Raw genomic sequence first — 15,743 nt, forward strand, 5'->3', positions numbered from 1 at the left:
TTTCCTTTTTCTCCCCTTTAGATTTCTTCTTTCTAATGTCTGGATATTTCATTAACCTGACATCTGTTCTGTTTTAGGAGAAACCTGATGCCAGCTCCACATCTCTACAGCTGCGATCCCAGATTGAGGTTAGCACTTCTTGATCATCCAATTTTGTTTGTTCTTTAATTTGGTATGCTCCATAAGTTGGGTGAAAGTTGCTCTCATGTTCGCTGTCACTGCTGTGTCTTCTCTTTCAGGAGTCACTTGGTCTCAGCAGCACGGCATCAACACCCGACTCTGAAAGAAAGTAAGTGAAAGACTCAGGAGGTGAGAAAGGAGGGAGGGGGATTTGGTGTGTTTTCTTTTTCATTGAAGTAAATTAATTTTGTATTGTATTGGTGTTTCAAGATTTCAGATCCAGCTCCTGTTAGTGAAACCTGTTTTGGAACATGTTCCTTCTCTCATTCTCTTTTGGCCTTTTATTATTTAGGTTTTCAGTTCAAGAAAGGGTTATATTTTTCTCTCTTCTGTGAGCACTTGAGGTGTGCATACACCAATATGACTGGTAGTCGTTTCTGAGGAACATCATTGATTTCAGGTTCTCTGCAATTTAAACCTACTTAAAGAATAGTTGTCTGTGACTAGAGCTAAATGTAGCCCTGAAGAGATAGGAGAGAGGAAGGGAGAGTTACAAACTTAAACCACTTTCCTTTTCCTGTGCGCTCCTGGGTTTGTAACTGTTCTTTTGAATAAGGTGCCAAAGGAATGAAGTAATTCAAACCAAGTTAAAAGGAGCTTTAATTTTAGCAATCCTTGATAAAACCTCTCTGTGAGGAATGAGGGGGTTTCTGTTTACTGTCACCTCCTGCAGCAGTGTGTGTGCTTGTTTTCTGTGCCTCCTTCCTTTGATCCCAAGATCTTGGATCCTTGCTGCTAAGGGTAACGTGCAGCAGTGCATGAATACAACTGACACTGTACTTCCAATTGCCTGCATTTCATGGGGCAATGCCAGCTGGACTATTTCAGAGGGAGTATGTGGAATACAGTTAAGATGTGATGTGCTTTCATAAGGTTTTTACAGTCCCACGTTTGAGTATCTTCTAGTGATTCAAAACTGGACTATTGCTGCCCTTGCTAGTTCAGTAGGAGTGTTAGTCCCAGAAGGAGCTGTGGTGGATGAAGGGTATTGGACATGCCTGAGCATTGACCATGTTAAAGTCAGGTGTATGGTAGGGAACAGCTACTTAGGAGCTTTTCCTTCTGAAAGCTGTTTCATGCTTAAGATCTTGGAAAGCAATAAATTATCCTTTAGAGGTGCCTTGTTTCTCTTAATTGCTTACAGAGAAAGCAGCTATGGTGTGCTTCAGTTAAATGCTGATTTTCAAAAAACTTAAGACAAGTAAGATGATTTTTACATTGGGTCCTGTCATTGCCCCCGTATTACATGTTGTTAACAGAGAAAGCCTAGAAGGCTGAGAGTTTAAAAGTAGAACTTTGAATATTGAATCAGGGAGAAGTTTTCTTCAAGGATACAAGCCTGTCTAACATTATAATGAAACCAAAAGTGCCAAGTGAATAGGAACATTGAGAACTGTAATCTGGAAAGTAAGCCTCCAAGGTTATCCTATAATCGTAATGCATTTCTGTCAGTCTCAAAGCACTTTCCCCATGGGTAAATATCATCCCATCTCAGGAAATAATGAGATAAAGATCTCGCAGGAGGACAGCACACAGCTAGGCATAAACTCCTTTTACAAGTTCTAGCCAGTTTCCTAAAATGTGTTTCTTTGTAGGTGTTGTACCACAAATAACTGAGTGGGAAGACAGTATCTATAAAAACATCTTCTGTGTGGCTCTATTCTGAAAGAGCCCATTTACCTCACTGAAAGGAAATTAACTTCATTATCTTAGTTCATATGGAAGGGACCTGTGTTTTTTGTGGACCTTTCAAGAATGAAGGTGTCCTGTTTGAGGATTGTCTGTCAGCTGAAATGTGTACATGATTAACTAGATCAGATATATGAAACCAGCACAAGGCAGATTGTGTAAAATATTTGTGCAGTAAGAAACAAGGCCATGTGATGCATGTTAATTGGACAAGATGTTGAAAATAATAAATTATATCTACTCCATACCATGCAAATTATTCCGTACTGAAATTATCCAGGCCTGTGACTGCTAGTGACAGCTTGCCACATCAATGCTGGTTCCATCCCTCTAGCTTGGGGGACTAAATTGTCACAGGAATGCCTCTTCCAGGGAGACAGAGTTTATATCATTGATCTGCAGGAAAATGACTTCAAGTCCATCCAATATATCTGCACATGCTATTAACATGTTGAATTTTATGTTTGTCAAGGGAGGACGGCATGTTGGCTCTGGAGGAATTTTTTTGTGTTCAGTATTTAGTTTATGGCTTTCATCTGAATTTACTGTGTGAGCATGTTATGAGACAGGAAGGGTGGTCCCTTTGGTCCCACTGCTTTTGTGGCCTCTTCATGCTGCGTGAAAGATACGGGATATACCTTTTACAGAACTTGTATTGTTATGAGAAGACTCCAGTTTGCCAAATTTGAAACTTGATGCAGATGTGCACTGGTTTCTCATATTCACAAAGGCAAAGGAAAGATTTGTCCCAAAATAGCCATCCAGATTTTTAGGAGCTGATAAATTTGTTGTTTTGAGTATTCCTCCAAAGCAAAAGAAAAGCTTGCTCAAGAAAGAGCTGTATTTCTACAAACTGAAAATACCAACATTTTCTGAGGGGATGGTGAGTTGTTTCTGGTCTGGTGTTCTGAGCAGGTTAGTTCAGAAAGTAAAAGCTGGGATAGGCTGGATAAAGCCGGTAGCCAGCTTGGAGCATGGTCGCTCTTGGTAGCTCCCTTGCCCAGCGCTGCTGCCTGCACAGCCCTCAGATTAAAGCTACCAAGGTCTAAAGTTTTAAAATAACACACCTGGACAGTTGTTTATTTCCCAGAATAGAGAGATTCCAGACAGAAAGAAGCTTTGACAGAGTCTGGAAGAAGCCATGTTTGTTTTAATCTGGTTGGTTTTCCTTTTCTCTGATGCAACTGACGAGAGCCTGACAGGCACCACTGTGCACCACACTGAAAACAGATTAGCCTTGGTGCTCCGTGGTAGGAAAAAATTCTGTTAGTGTGGACAAGCAATGTATGTTCAGTCTTGCCTTGAGTCTTACTAAGCCTGCTGTCCAATCTGTTGAAAGCCAGTGTGAAATTAGTCAGTGCCCTTAGTCCAACAAGTTGCTCAACAAATACCTATGTAGGAACTCATGTGCTGTGACACAGAAGAGCAGCCATAGTTCCTGGAGGGAGACAAAAGAGGTTAAATGAGTCTGAAGGCAGAGTTGTTTGTCCCTTCAAGTCATTGTTCCTCCAAAAGGTATTTGGGCAATACTACCTTCCTCTGTTGCTGACAACTCTGTTCATGTTAATTAGATGAAGCTACAAAAAGGACTGCACATACAAATCTACTCTGCATTATAAATGCCCTGCCAGAGGTGGTTTTCATTCAGTTGGTTCTGACAAAGAGAGGAAAATCTTTGTTGTAGCAAAGGTCTCTGAGATTTATATGAGTAACAGCAAGGGTACTGATGTAGCCTGAAAAGCTATCTGTAAACAACAGAAAACAGTCGTGTTTGTTCAAGCTTTGCCTCACAATTGCTCTGATTTTTTGGCCATACTGGAGTTTCTTCTGTAAATTGAACCAGTTGGGCAGGCTTCAGAGTAATACAATATTCAGCAAATAATGCAAAGCATGGAATGAGGTATTTGTAACTTTCGTCTCTTAATAACAAATTCCTTTCTCCTCTGCCCTTTCCAAGATTCCCATCTTTTAAACTGCAGTTGTGCTGTCAGCTGTGGTGGTAGCATAACTTCGCAGATTCTCAGTGTATGTTAAGCAAAGTGTCAACAGTGTCTTCAACAGTGGTAGTATTAATTTTAAACAAAAATCTCCCCATATGTGCAGGTTCTCCTGTATGCGCATGCTGACTTTTGCTTTTGCTAGAAGAATAATCAATGTAACAAACATGCAGTAAATGTGTTCATAGCAGTTTCTGTTGCTTCTTTGTCTCCATACCATGTTGATCTGGGGATGTATTGTATATACAATCCCTATTATTTCCTAGTGATGGCAACACCCCAAGGATGTTTACTCAGGCATGGGGACTGAGCAGGGTTTTCTCATAATTGTAAACAGAGCATTTAAAACAATGTAATCCAACTTTTAGTCTGTTCCCATTTTTGAGCATTCAAGTCTACACGACAAACTGATGAGCTCTGCATGTTTGCCAGGAAATCCAGGTTAAACCCAGTCCCCTGAACTCAAGCTTCTGCATCCTGACTCTCATCCTGTTTTTAGAAGAACTGGGGATGTTGCAGAGGGGAAGTTGTGCATTTTCTCTCCTGGGAAATCTGTTTTCTGTCAATGTTCACTCTAGTGGCCTCTGGGCAAGTTTCAAATGTGGTTCATCAGAGAACTGCCAGGAAAAAGAAGGAAGTGGGAGAGACCGAAGAGCACTACATACAGATAGGATGAGGGACAGTCACTCCTATATACTTTTTTTTCTTTGCAGCTGCTATAGGAAGGAAGGGCAAAGAACAACGCATAGGTCTAGTAGCAGTTGTGCCTGTATCTGGTGTTTCACAGGCATTCCCATCACTTTCACGTGGCAGTGGGTGTTACCAGTTGTCTCCTCCTACATGAATTACCTGTTGTTTCTTGAGCTGTACCACTCAGGCACATTCCTGACCAAGTGAACGGTCATCCTTCATATTAAATGCCACAACTCATCCTGCTGTACTCCTCAGCCTGTGGCACAGTACAGTTTAAGTGTTCTCAACCCTGTGATCCTGAGCATCTAAACCCCCAGACTCTGCCAGAGCCGGAAGATAAGCAGAAATAGACTCATTGAGCAGAAGGTGCTGGAGAAAAGCAAACACATGTGAGGTGCAGGCAGCCGAGGGGAGCATTGCTTGGGGGCTTTGCATTCCCCTGGCATGGGGGAGCTGCTGTGCCTCTGGCAGCTGTGTCCTCAACTCCCTGCCTCAGCTGCTCTGAGAGTGAATGTCTTTGTCATCCTCTCTGTGTGTGCAGGATGGACAATCTTAAACTGAGCCCTGCACAGATGGAATTTATACAGTTTGGCCAGATCCCTGATGGCTTGTTGGGAATGTCAGAGGAGGAGTTGTAGGCTGCTCAGGCCTTAAGATTTTCTCTGAGGTTGTTAGCAGGCAACCAGTGAGACCACAGCAAAAGTGGCTATCTGTGTGCTATTATCTCTGCAAGAGAAACTATTGACTGAATTGGTTTTAAAGGATTTTCTGCAATAGATGTGCCATAGTAAAGCTGTTCACTGCCCTGTAGTGTAAGCTTGAACTCTGAATCAGCCTAAGGCTTGGAGAATGCCTGCAGTTCAGTGTCCCTATCTTCCACGATGATTTTGGCTGAAAGCAGCAGTCTCTTTTAAAATGGCTTTTGTTTTGCAAAAGGGTTCGTGCAAGCCTCAATTCTGCCCCCTTTGGTACACTAACCTGCTGGCCTTTGCCATCAGTTTTTAACACTAGATTTCCTAATCTTCATCCCCTGCAGCATCAGAACTTCAGGTGCAGCTTTGAATGCTGGAGGTTAATAAATTATCTCTCCAGGTCATTTAGGGGGTGGGCTTAAATTCTATAATGTTTGATTTTGGCAACTTCTCCAGGTGCCCACATAAACTTTGGCAGGTATATGTAAGCTCATCTGCAAAGAAATGGCAGCACAGGTCTGATAAGGGCATAAGGCAGAGAGAGGACAGAAACTGGGAAGAGCAAAGCAGAAGACAAATTCCCCAAACCAAGCATGCTAAAGGCTGCACTTAATTACTAACAGCATAAATGGATCCTTTTGTGTAGTTTAAAAATGGAAGGGAATACTGGAGGAAGAAAAAGTAAGAACTTACTGTACTTGAGTTGTCTGCGTTTAAGATACCTTTTTTTTTTTTTAATACCCTGTGCTTGCAGGAATCAAAAAGAATCAGTGAATGTGTACAGCCATGTTTTCACTTGTTTGAGGACTGATTTAGTCAAAGCCAAATTATTCATGCTGCCTTTAAACAGCCTCCTCAAGAGAAGTAGGGCAGGAAACTCCCACAATAACTCACACAATGGGAGCCAGAGGCCAGCCAAACGCCACCCCGGGACACGTGAGGAGGGAGCCTTTGAGCAGCTGGATGAAGATTTCAAGCCTGGTAATTTTGTACAAGGAAGCATGAAGGGCGCCTTTCACAAGAAAGCCCAACTTGTCGCAGCTCGTCGACACAGCGCGTAGTGAGCAACGCACACAGAACATTGCATGTGGTACATTGGGCCCAGCTCTTTGCTGTCTAAGGGTTTTTAGCTGGCAATTATCTCTCTCTTGTCTGAGACCCACTGTTTTGTTATTAAATATGTGACATAGCGCATCTGCCTGCTGCCCAGTCACCAGACCAAGCCTGTGGGACCAATGTGGTGGCTTCCATGCTGGTGGTGATAGAAAATACACATACACATGCACGGCCTATAAGCAGCTCAGTGTTTGTTTCCACTGAGAAAGTTTTGACCTGCTTAAAGAGCCATTGCTATGGAAACCTAATGAGAAGATAATTGAATGAAATGTCTTTGCTTTCCATCCCTTTCTCACACTGGTGCAAGCAAGGTCAGAACCTTGCAGGCCTGCTTTCTCTTCAGGTTCATGCAAATTTGATAAAAATACCAAAGGCCTGTTTTCTTCCCTCTGCTGGCTCTGGTTAGATAAATTACTTTGTATTCAGTCAGGAGCAGTTACAAGTCTGTCAGTTTTTCAAGCTAATTATGTGGCTGGGCCATTTCTAGTGCACATGGACAACCAAATGGCTTTGCAGTGGAGCCAGTGTGGGCTTTTGCATTGGTTTATTTACTACTATAAACGTTCATAATATTTGTAGATTGAAAATGCATCCAAAGTATTTTCCTCAATGGGCTATAAATAGTCATTGAGAAAGAATAAGAGGGCCACTATCAGTTTATTGAAGATCGTAACAGTAGTGGTTTAATTATCAGATGGTGCTATGCACCTGTGGATTTTATGGTCCATAAATGAGATGTGGCCATGTGTTAAAGCACATCTGCATTTAAAATACTTACTGTTGAAACAAAAACCCATCAGAAATCCTCTCATTCTTAGTGCCCATGTTTGTTCTGATTTGAGAATGATGAGCTTTCAAAAATCAACAGGCGCATTCATGAAAGCAGCACATGGTGTCATTTGTTTCCTCTCCCGGTTCTGCGGTGTACCAGCACATCCACATCTCAGGGCATGTATGACTGTGTCTCTTGTAAAATCAGCCACTCTGTATGCAAGATAAGCCTCGCTGTTTGTCTATCTCAGATCAGAATCAATCCAGAGTTAGTAGGGAAAGCTGTAGCCTGGTAGCTCAATGCAGTCTAATTAAAACCTATCGTAATAATCAGATACAGTCTCAGTTGGCTTATAATGCAAATGTGCACATTGGTTCTTTCTGGTGCTCCAAGTTTTGGAGCCCACCTCCAGGATTCAAGTGCAAATTTATAAAAGGAAGGGATTACTTAGATATAGCAAGGTCATCCCCACTGCAGCACTTTTACAGAAAAATTCAAAGACTGTTTTGCCATTGTTCATACAAAACCCACAGGCTGCAAAAGAAGAACAAAAAATGCCCTCCAGAGGCAGTCCTCATATCCAGATCTTTCTGGTCAAACACATCTAGTCTTGTCTCTATCTTTCAAGCACCCTCTTAAAAGTAGTTAATTAGTTTTTCAACCTGCCCTCCCTTTCAAAGTTTGTCCAAATAGTTAGGAAATCTTAACTTCTCTTTTCTAATTTATTTCCAGCTTATGTCTACTTGTTCCTGTGCCTGATTTATTAATGGACAATAAATTAATTTTCTTGCAGCTTTTAATTTTGACAGACTGAACAGGCAAAGCTTTTCTACCTTTGTCTCATAAGATAAGCTCTCTGGTTTCCTGACTGTTCTAACAGCTTTTCTCTTTACCACTTCTGGTTTGAATTTGTCTCTTTTAAGCATGAGTAATGATGGTTGTACAGCTATTCCCATATCTATTCATTCTTTGTACTGCCATTGGAATTTCCCATGCTTATGCCTTTTAGGATGAACATGTTGTGTTTTTCCCCAATCATCCTTTTTCAGTTGGTCATTTGAAAACCTCCAGTGTTTGAAAGACTGACTTTTGTGTCAGTCCTGGTTGTGTACTTGCACATTTTAGTCTTGAATGTAAAGTCAAATTCTGTTAAGCCAGTCTTTCTAATCAGCTAATTCCTGCTCCAGATTCCATTTTGGCTCCAAGAGGCCTGATGTATCAGCCTAAGGATGGTTTTGAATTTGTGAGATTAATGGATTAAAATCCCTTCTGCAGCTTGCTTCCAGAGATTATAGGTTGATAAGAAAGTATCCTTCCCTCTGGCCATAAATCTTTTTTTCTTCCTTCTTATCTGATCATATACCCATACCTTTCTTCTGCTATATGCTGTGTACATTTAATGTAGAAGCTTGCTAATGAAATTGTACATCAGGCCACAACAAAAGTAGAATCATAGAATCATCCTGGTTGGAAGGGACCGTGAAGATCATCAAGTCCAACTATAACCTAAATTCCCCTACCATAACCTAATTTACCCGTTCAGTGCTTAAAATTAAGGCCTCTATGGTGGAGTAATGGCATTTGGCTCCCTTTCAGACTCGCAGTGCTGAAACTTCTGCCAAGTATCACTGCATCATTAACTTTCAGTACAAGTTATCAGTCTGTGAATGGAAGAACACAAATAATTTTCAGTGCACGTTCAGAGAGAAGCTGCAGATTTAACAGAGTTAGGGAGTGTAATTGGCAAATCAAGCATACAGCAACTCTGAGGTACTCTGGAATTTTTCACCAGACATCTAGGAAGTAAAACGGTAGATTGATTTCACTGAGGATTTTTAAGCATCAGAGTTGTCTGGTGGAACTAAAAAGTGAGTGCCTTATCAGGCTATATGTGGTAGGTTTTGTCAGCATTTCCATCTCTTCAGACCAGCTGTTAGCATTTTCAAGGTCAGTGCAGGCATGGAAGATTTCTTCTTTAGGGAATGCATGAAATTATAACTGGCAATTTGCATCCTCTGATGAAACTTAGCTTAGCTCTTAAATCAGTTATAAATGAGAGAGTGGCCTGCTTGGATTCTCACCCCCTCTAGCTCAGGCGTGTCAGAATTTTGCTCCTACTGCTCTTCCCCTTTTTTGGAGGCCAGTGTGTGATGAGCTGGAGGCCTCAGGCTAATTCCCAGTGAACAGATGTCCACATCACAAGCATTGCTGCGACACCTGCTACTTGCATCCTTGTTGGCAACTGTGCAGGAGAAGAAAAGGATTAAAATGGTTATGGAGGCTGAAGAGCGCAGGAGTCTCTCTCTCCATTTCAAGGCTGATTTCACTAGTGAGGCGAAGTTCTGATCGTTAACAGATTTAATTTTCTAAGGATGGTGATTTGCTGCATTTAATGGATACTACATTTGTTTAAGATAAACAGAGTAACTACTTGAAGAGTGAGGTGTATGCTTGAGTGCAAAACATGGAGTGGATTGATTCTGTCACTTCCAACAGAACTTGCCTTTCTGTTTTCTTGGTTGTCACCATATGCAAGTCAACATCCTTTTTATCTGATTTACCTTTATTTAGAAAAATGCTGACTGACAACTTTATTTTTAAGTGTCTGTATGAAATCCTAGCCCTGTTGGAAGTCTTTACATTTTGACACTGTTTTTTGGGGAGTTTTTACACAGAGTGTACGGAGTTTGTGTTTTTCTCCTGCATTTGTTATTCAGGCTTCTTAACAACTAAGCATTAGGTGGCACATCACCTATATCATTAACTTTTCCCCTTTAGGGGTAAAGTTTACCAGCAAGGAAAACAGTAAATGTCTCCCTCCACCTGGTGCACTAAAAATCTGGAATTTGTTTGCTTCAATCGATTTCCGGTTTGCACTGGATTACATTTCTAATCAGGCTGAGGTTGAAGGAGTTTGCTTTGAGGGCTTCACTGTGCCAAACCCCCTTGTCTCAATGAATTCTAAATCAAACTGAAACTTCATACTGTCTCATTTCCCCTTTAATGATGTATTTGCAAATTGATGAGCATGGGTTTTTTGTGCTTACAAAACGCTGGCCAGTAATTGCTTACATCTTCGAAACTGAACTGGCTTGAACTCAGATTTCCTTTAAGTGGTTTACTGAATTGATCAAAAACTCTTCATTGCCCTCTTCTGGAGGGTCTAAGAAAACGCAAGGAGCCTGTGCAGACACTGCCGACAGCAACTGGAGGATGGCATGCGTGTATTGTTATATGGCCTCATTCAAGGAACGATTTGGCTGGAGGTCTTCCGGCTATGCTGGGGTGCGCGTGTTTCCGTTCTGCGTGTCTGTTCTGCAGTAGTGCAGTTTGCACTTGGAGCATCCAGCAAAGCTCTTCAAGCTGGCAGAAGTCATTTCACTGGCTTGGCGAAACAGTGATCCCCATTAGGAAGGCTTCAAAGAAATGCACAAGATTTGGTGATTCCTTTAAGCTCCATTTATACAGACAGAAGAAAAGGCAGCAAAGGGGGGTGATGTCACATCAAGAGATCCTGCAATGAACTGTTGGCACAGAGTTGGAATCCATTATGGAAAACTAGTTCAATGAACATAAAGACTGAGAACAAAAGATTTACTTACTGTTTAGTGGGTAATTTGTGAGGTCCATGTTCTGTTAAAAATAAGTCTGTCCAGCTAGCTTTTGTGGAAAGGAGTGTGCACTGGTGGGAAAGCACACAAATAGGAATCAGGAGAAAGAAGCTGTCATCTCCAGTCATCTATGGTTGCCCTTCACAGGGTCTGGACAAGCTGTCTTCACCTTGTCTTTAAAAAAAATCTCTGCTCCTCTCTTCCACACAGTGGCTTCTGAAGGTTTAATGGGTGTGTATTTATAAAGCATTTTTAGATAAAAAACAAATAGGCCTTCAACTGTTAAACAGATAAATGCTGCATCCCAGTGCTACAGTTTCTAAGGTAGCCAAATTAATGTTTTGCAAATGGAAAGGGGGAAAGTATCTGAAAAGGTGTTTGGTTTTGTTGTTTTTCTTTCTGAGGGATAGCTAGACTCCTTTGCCTAATCATAGGTTTCTGTCAGTATGTTTTTCTATGCTGGTCATAAAAGGCATGCTTAAGAGAGGAATTCAGTTACTGTGGTCAGACCACAGGGTTCAGTTTTTGTTTCCAACTTGCTGTGTTGGGAAGAAAAAGGAAAACACCTCACGATGTATTGTTTGGAAACTATAATTTACTGTAATCAGACAGCTCCCATGAAATGTGAGAAGCTTGCATCACTAAGTCCACTTCTTTTTTTTTGTCCTAGGCTCTCCATTCATAAATCAAGTTCAGAAGAAGGCTCTGTAGGTCAGTATATTTCATTTTACTTTATACTCCTATAGAATTCTTAAACAGGTTTTGAGTTTTGCTTGTGCTGGGATGTGAAGAGCTGAGTAAACACAATGTAGGCAGAAGTAAGCATCATTTGTGCATTGGGGGGGAAGGGAAGGGCAAGTCTCAACTGCTTAAGAATTAGATGCTGAGTGTCTTAGTGATCATTGAAACTGCCCAGATAGCCTTGTCATGTGATAAATATGCATCTTTTGATTTGTTATATTGAATTACAAACGTCTGCATGTTAGATCACTGCTAGCCTATCTGTTTGTATTCTGAAAATTACCACCACCAGTAAATAACTGGCATTATCTTTATTTTGGTTGATGTAACACAGAGGTCTCTTCCTTTGTTTCTGAAATATTCAACATTCTTAGATGTGTGTTTGTTTTCCATTGTCTTTCACTTTCTTATTTTTTAAGGCTTACTATAATTAGTTCTTACTGCTTTCTTAACTTATTAGCAGAGCTAAATCAGTTCTGGGCAAATTTTATTTTGCTCACTGGAGAGAAAAAAAAATTTTTAAAAAGGGAGAGTTTTTTTTCTTGTTTATTTTTACTTCTTTTTTTTTTTTTTTTTCTGGGGATATTTCCATACTAATGTTAAGCTGTGTTTCAGGGAGTCAATAAATCCAGCTTTAGGTCTTCTAGGGTGAGATCTGAAATACTGTAGTCACATGCTGAAACTCAGTGGTACTGTATAAACTGTGTTCCTTTGAATTTTTCAAAAGCAGAAGGATGGAGTAGCATTTCTGCCAGATCAGGCACAGCGTGTTCTCTTGCAGATGGCATAAACTTTATGGCATGTGCCCTGGTTAATTCAACAGAGCACAGTTATATGCCCTACCTTAAGCCAGATCGCATTTCTTTTTTAGAACAAATTATTTACTCTGAATCATCAAGCCATATGCAGATCTGATATTAATTGTACACTCTGGGCATATTGAGAGCAAGAATCAGATGTAGCTGATGATCTCATAAAATTTCTCATGCCAAGTAGCAGAATGTGTGCATCTTTATGCATGTGTGTCTGCATTTTATGTATGTGATGTATTTATGTATAGATATGCACACACATACTAGAAAATTATTTATCTGAGTTGTGGCTTAGGCTGCATAATTGTGATTCAGTTAAAGAGAATAAACCAACAAAAAACTTCAAAAACACTTGAAAACTTGACATTAACAACTCAATAGATATCAAAATGAATGTAAAATATTTTCTGTTTATAATTCAAATATGTAAGTTACTACCTTATCTCAGTCCTCTGTAGCACTGGCATTTATAAAAGAATGTGCATTTCTCTGCAATAGCTACATCAGCATAGTTCTAGTATAGAATAAATAAAGAAAAACAGAGATATTGAGAGTTTTTTTATTGTTGTTTTTGACTTATAAAATATAACTTAATGCCTGAAAGCTTCTCTAGCATTTGCTAATTAATGTTTCTTTTTAAAATTCTTTTCCCCTTCCCCCTTATCCTCCCTTCCCACTTTCCTTTTAGGGAAAGCAGACTGGAAAAAGAAAAATAAGTTTTTTTGGCAGAATTTCCGAAAGAACCAGAAAGGACTAATGAGGCAGACTTCGAAAGGTAAATCTTATTTAAGGACACACAAACTGTCCATGTAAAATAGAAGGAGCCAGCCTCACAAAGCAGTAAAATACATTTGCAACAGTGTGGTAGTTGGAGGGTTGTGGATCTGGAAGTGTGGTTTGTTTGGTTCATGATGACGCAGCTCCAAAAAACAAGTCATGTTCTGTGAGACTGCATCTACATGAGGCTGAGACACCTTCAGTTCTGTCAGTGGTGGCACATATGCCAAGTGATGCCATTGATATATATTTATAAGTAATATCTGTAAATGAACAAGATGCTTTTTTTTTTTTCCCTGATCCTGACTTGATAAGAGAAATCATAATCTGTTTTAATTAGAGAGATGTTTCTCCTTTCTGTGACATTTGATTACTTTGACTCGTTGCTTTAGGCTTGAATCCAACCTCTTGTTGCAGAAGACACTACAAGGAATAGTGAAAGTGGATCTGGTGACTAGTGCAAATGTAGGATTGATTCCATCTAAACTTGAACTGTCAGATGTCTTCCTTCTACAAAAGATGCAGCTGTGCATTGTTTAAAGTATTTCTCTTCACACAGAAAATCTCTGTTTTCCCCATGTGTATCTGTTAGATCCTTGTGTTGCAAGGGGATGCTTCTCCACGTCACTGTGTATGTGTTCAGATGGATTGTGAAAGATGTCGGGAGCCCACGTAGGAGGTTGAAAAAGAGCACATTTACACTGTCAGTTAAATGTGGGTCCTTGCTAGCTGTTAATGCATGTAGTGATTGTCCTAAAGTTGAGAGCCCAAATACATCCAGCACCATGTGCTAGCTCAGAGGCTGATTATATAGCCTGGATAGATAAGGGAACATGACCAGTTTGCAAATGGCCCAGCATGCTATTCCTGGAAGGGTTTCCAGTCCACTCTGGGCGATGAATACAGTCTTCCTCAGGGCTGAGTGCAGAACTTCACTGGCATTAGCACTTTGTCTTTTGATTTTTGTATTTCAGGGTCAATAAGTTTGTGATGACAGTCACTTTTTATTTCCCCTTTTCATGCTTTCTTGCTTTCAGTGTCCAAGTAGACTTAGTTTTCTAGCCCTAATTTACTTCCTTTTCTTGCTCAGTTACTTCCAAATCGTTCAGTCCTTTGAAATACCCTGAGCCTGCTCTGAGGAGGTTCTGTTTCTGGCCAGCCACATCCATGTGATGACCAGGTTTCAGAGCACTGGGTAAAATCCAGTTTCAATGTACCCTGCTCTGTGCATCACCTCTTACATGTGCTTGTTATCTCTGTGCTTTTTGCTGCAGGAGAAGATGTAGGGTACGTGGCCAGTGAGATCACAATGAGTGATGAGGAGCGGATCCAGCTGATGATGATGGTCAAAGAGAAGATGATCACCATTGAGGAAGCACTTGCTAGAGTATGATATGTACATACTTCAGTTTCCTTGAGAAGCATATTTTAGAATGTATTATATACCAATTTGGAGGTTTTGTTTGCTTACAAAACATAGGAGAATGGAGAGTAAGCCTGTCTGTTTGTCCCACTGCACTAGGTAGCAGAAATTAGATAGCAATTTATAGTTTATGTTGCCTAATTTGTTTCAGAACACATATATTTCTTATTATTTTCCTGCTGCTAATGACTGAAGGGCAGTTTGAGTGAAGGCTTCCAACTTCAGCTATTAAAACTTAAAAAAATACTAAGATTTAAGCTAAAATGTCTTCTGCTTGTATCTTAGACCAGAAGCCATTGTTTTGGTGTAATAGCCTTCAAGAAAACATATTCAGCCATTTTTTACATTTGCTATTAAAATAAATTCAAATGTATTTTTATAAATACAGTGGCTGTAACTAGGTTTTCTTTACAAAATTCAAGTGTTAATAAACTACTTGAAGAATAACTGTAAGGTATTGTCTTTGTGCAGCAATAGAGCTGAGATTTAAATTGCTCAGGAGCAAAAAGGTCAGTGTTAAAGTCTCCACACCACTTCTGATTTTGTACCTTTGTGCAAGATGCTGTGATGGAGCACAGGGTATTCTGTGTGGGTGGTGCAGAAAACATGATTTAGATCATGAATTGGCACTCAGATAAATTTCTATACTGACAATCTATATTAGAAATAGATTATCCTAGAATATAAAGTCATGTTATCACCTGAAGAAAATATTGCTTTGCTGGCAAACATATAATGAAAAAAATGCAACATTTTAAAATCAGCAGGTGGTAATATTAGGAATTCCTTTACTGCTCTGCTGTTAAAATTTTTGTGGAGGGAAGCTTGTACCTGATCTATATGGTTAGTATATGTATTGTATTTCCCTTTAGCGGTCTGAGCTGCTAGCAGCAACCTTTATTGTTGTGTGTTTTTTTTATATCACTGCTTAATGACCTCTCAACAGTTTGACTGCAGTAGGATCAGTTCATGTCTTAAGCCTTTTATTGGAAAACAGGAAAAATGGTCTTTTGTTATAAAAATATAAAAGATGGTTCCTAGTCTTAAATGCAGATCATTTTCTTTAAGAAGGAAATTGGCAGGCTATTTTGATTTAGTCTGTCCTCTGTAAACTGTGCCTCTTAGATGGGGATGTGTAATTTATACTTCACTAATGACAGTTCATCAAAATTCAGTATTTCTAGATCACTTCCTTTTAAGAAAAAAAAATCTCATAATTAAAACTTCTGATTCTAAAACA

At 40.0% G+C, this 15,743-nt stretch overlaps 1 protein-coding gene across 4 annotated transcripts in view; it reads left to right on the plus strand.

Annotated features, from left to right (window-relative positions):
* The window catches only part of LOC127382222 (SAM and SH3 domain-containing protein 1-like), a 555,361-nt gene that overhangs the window by 491,018 nt on the left and 48,600 nt on the right, over positions 1-15,743 (plus strand). For 3 of the 4 annotated variants that reach the window (XM_051613541.1, XM_051613537.1, XM_051613540.1), the window contains 5 exons: positions 78-128; positions 240-289; positions 11,421-11,461; positions 12,992-13,078; positions 14,355-14,467. In XM_051613541.1, the coding sequence (XP_051469501.1) occupies positions 78-128; positions 240-289; positions 11,421-11,461; positions 12,992-13,078; positions 14,355-14,467 (342 nt within the window). The remainder of the gene's footprint in view (positions 1-77; positions 129-239; positions 290-11,420; positions 11,462-12,991; positions 13,079-14,354; positions 14,468-15,743) is intronic. The other variant, XM_051613538.1, reaches the window with a different exon arrangement.

The sequence above is a fragment of the Apus apus genome, chromosome 3 (assembly GCF_020740795.1).
Source record: "Apus apus isolate bApuApu2 chromosome 3, bApuApu2.pri.cur, whole genome shotgun sequence".
NCBI classification, from domain to species: domain Eukaryota; kingdom Metazoa; phylum Chordata; class Aves; order Apodiformes; family Apodidae; genus Apus; species Apus apus.